Here is a 2,776-nt window from a genome sequence, read left to right as displayed (position 1 = left end):
CAACCAAGGTACATGCTCTTCACCGGAATCGAACCTGGGACCCTTGAGTCCGCAGGCCAACGCTCTATCCACTGAGCCAAACCGGTTAGGGCCCATTTGGGTGTTTTAATAAGGCAATCAAGAGTAGTGGAATGGAGTAGAAAAAAGCCAACAGCCATTGTTGGTTAATGAGTTTATTTGTCAAGGATTTGCTCCTGCCCAGCCCTCGGTGAGAACTGACTGGTGTCCCAGGTTTGAGGTTATGGTTTTAGCTATCTTTCATAGATTTTCTGCAAGAGAGAAAGGGTAGATGTTAAGAGGCTATGAAGCTCTGAGAAATAAGCATTTATTCCCAAGCTTAATATTACCCATCTGCCAGAACATGGGACAGATATACTTTATGTAACAATAGGAATTGTGCACTCCAGAATGGGTAGGAAGTGTGGTATTAGTTGATTGAACAGAGAAGGGTAGAAATGTGAGGCCTGGCTGAGACAAAGGGCTCATTAAAAAGCCTGACTATGGAGGCAATGGTTAGAAATCTGGATGAGCCCTAGCTGGTTTGGCTCAGTGGCTAGAGCATTGGCCTGTGGACCAAAGGGTCCCGGGCTCGATTCTGGTCAAGGGTATGTACTTTGATTGCAAACTTCTCCCAGCCTGGGCCCTGGTCAGGGCTCATGCAGGAGGCAACCAATCGATGTGTGTCTCTCACATGGATGTTTTTCGTTGTCTTTCCCTCTCTCTTCCACTCTCCCCAAAAATCAATGGAAAAATATCCTCAGGTGAGGATTAACAACAACAACAACAAATTCTGGATGAAAATTAGGAAAAAAGCAAACTGTTGCATAATATACTGAGAGCACAGGCATTGATTATATAATGAAAGAAGCATTGTGCCCCAACCTGATGTCTTGGCTTATTTACTAGTGAATTGTTTTCCAGGTTTAGGAGATATTTTCTTCTGCTACTTTTGTGCCTGATATTTGGGGTACATCAGTGCTCTCTTTAGGAATAACAGCATCAGGAAGAGTGTGAGTATCATTGAAGACACATCTCCCAACTCACTCTCCAACAGATGTTGCCACAATAGGTCCAGCAGCATGTGTAATTTACCCTTACACATATAAAGGTTTTAGAACACTTCTTGTTACAGTCATCGATGTTTGGATCTCCCCAGCACTCCTCAATTAACGTTCTCTCCCCTAAAATTGAGATGAAACTGTAAGAGTTAGCAAGCATGGGAAGAGAAGCCCTTCAGAAGCTTAACAACCCTTATGAGAATCCAAGCCCAAGTTCCTAGCAAGGTATCTACGGTATCTGCCTTACAAAAACATCTCCTGCCTGACCCTCCTCACTGCCTCTTCACTTATATGTTTGCCTTCTTTGCTCCCACAGGTCCTGTGTTGCAGATGTCTGGGCATCCTAGAGGCAGGACTCAGTGTACTTTCAGCCTATAAAATCTACACTTACATAACAGATCTCATGGCCTGAGAGAGCCTCTAGCCTCATTACCATGCCTATTTCACAATGTGAGAAGCTAGACCAGGGAGAGTAAAGAGCAGATTCTCTCCTTTTTTCTTCCCCTCCTTGCTGACCCTCTGACTTTAATAATTCATCCTCTCTTCAGATACTTTTCACTCACTCAATTTTTTAGTCCCCTCCATTGATTCCTCTTTCCTATGATATGACCTCCAACTTTGCCCCACTAAGGACTCATTTCATGTCTCATTTCTATTTTTTTTTCCACATTCTGAAAGATCCTATCACTAAAACAAAGGGTATATTAAGAAATACCCATTTGGTACTGCTCATCCAAGTACACACAGCTAGGACACAGAGCTTCTGAAAGTATGGGAAGATATAGCAACTCTGTATTGGTGCTCCCTCCTCAAAGTTAGCCTGACAGGGGAAATAGTATATCCTCTGACCTATGGAATATGTATAAAAGTGGACAGATACTCATTGATACTTTCAAGGTTGGAAGAGGAAACATTAAAGGACCTCGACTTGGGAATTTCCTATATCTCTGTGCATAAAAACATTGTGATTCTCCAATACATGACCCAGGGAAGATAGGACTTGAATCAAACACAAAAATACCCCTTCACTTGTCCAGAAACAAGCACAACAATCCCCCACCCTTTGTCTCCAACCCAGCCTCATCACCCCAGTCCCTAGAAGAGACTCTTAAAAATCTTTACTTGTTTTAAAGGCTGATCTTTCCTTAATTTCGCCCAGCACAGACAGTAGCACCATATACAGGAATGTCATGAGTAGAGGTGTCCAGAACTTCATGATGCTGACCATACTTGTCTGAATATATATTGTCAGGAATTTTTTTCTTTATCAGTTGTGCTAGAGATCAGGAGATATAAATAGATTTGTAAAGCAAGAGGAAGTACTTATCGAATTTCTTTACACTTTGTCTTCTAATTATTCCTCCTTGCCCTCTACCCATCCAACAACAGGTACACATGTGAGCTACGCACTGCTAAAAGGTCATCTCACACTCTGGTCCTTCCTGTGCAGAAAAAATAAATTTACAAATGTGTTGCCTTTCCTTTAAAGATCATTCAAATTTAGCATACGAAAGTCTTAAAACACTAAAAACGTACAAAGGAAATAATGAGATATTTCCAGTAATCCCCCTATATTGGCATATGTTATTCTGCCTATGTGCATATATATGAGTATAAATTGTTTCTGTAAAACTGAATTCATATCAGGCTTGCTATTATGTATCTTGACTTTTGCTTAAAAATTTGTAACATGGCTTAAAATGAAAGTTTTGGCCAAG

General features: G+C 41.2%; 1 protein-coding gene across 1 annotated transcript; it reads right to left on the bottom strand.

The window, feature by feature from the left end:
• Positions 1–251: 251 nt before the first annotated feature.
• Positions 252–2,324, bottom strand: WFDC11 (WAP four-disulfide core domain 11). The gene is made up of 3 exons (XM_059704936.1): positions 2,181–2,324; positions 1,045–1,181; positions 252–269 (listed from the first exon to the last, which is right to left on the bottom strand). Exons 1-3 carry the CDS (start codon positions 2,284–2,286, stop codon positions 252–254), a joined length of 261 nt encoding a protein of 86 aa, XP_059560919.1. The 5' UTR covers positions 2,287–2,324.
• Between the last annotated feature and the right edge of the window lie 452 nt (positions 2,325–2,776).

Source organism: Myotis daubentonii, chromosome 8 (assembly GCF_963259705.1).
Source record: "Myotis daubentonii chromosome 8, mMyoDau2.1, whole genome shotgun sequence".
Lineage (NCBI taxonomy): Eukaryota > Metazoa > Chordata > Mammalia > Chiroptera > Vespertilionidae > Myotis > Myotis daubentonii.
This window is presented reverse-complemented; position numbering and strand designations above follow the sequence as displayed.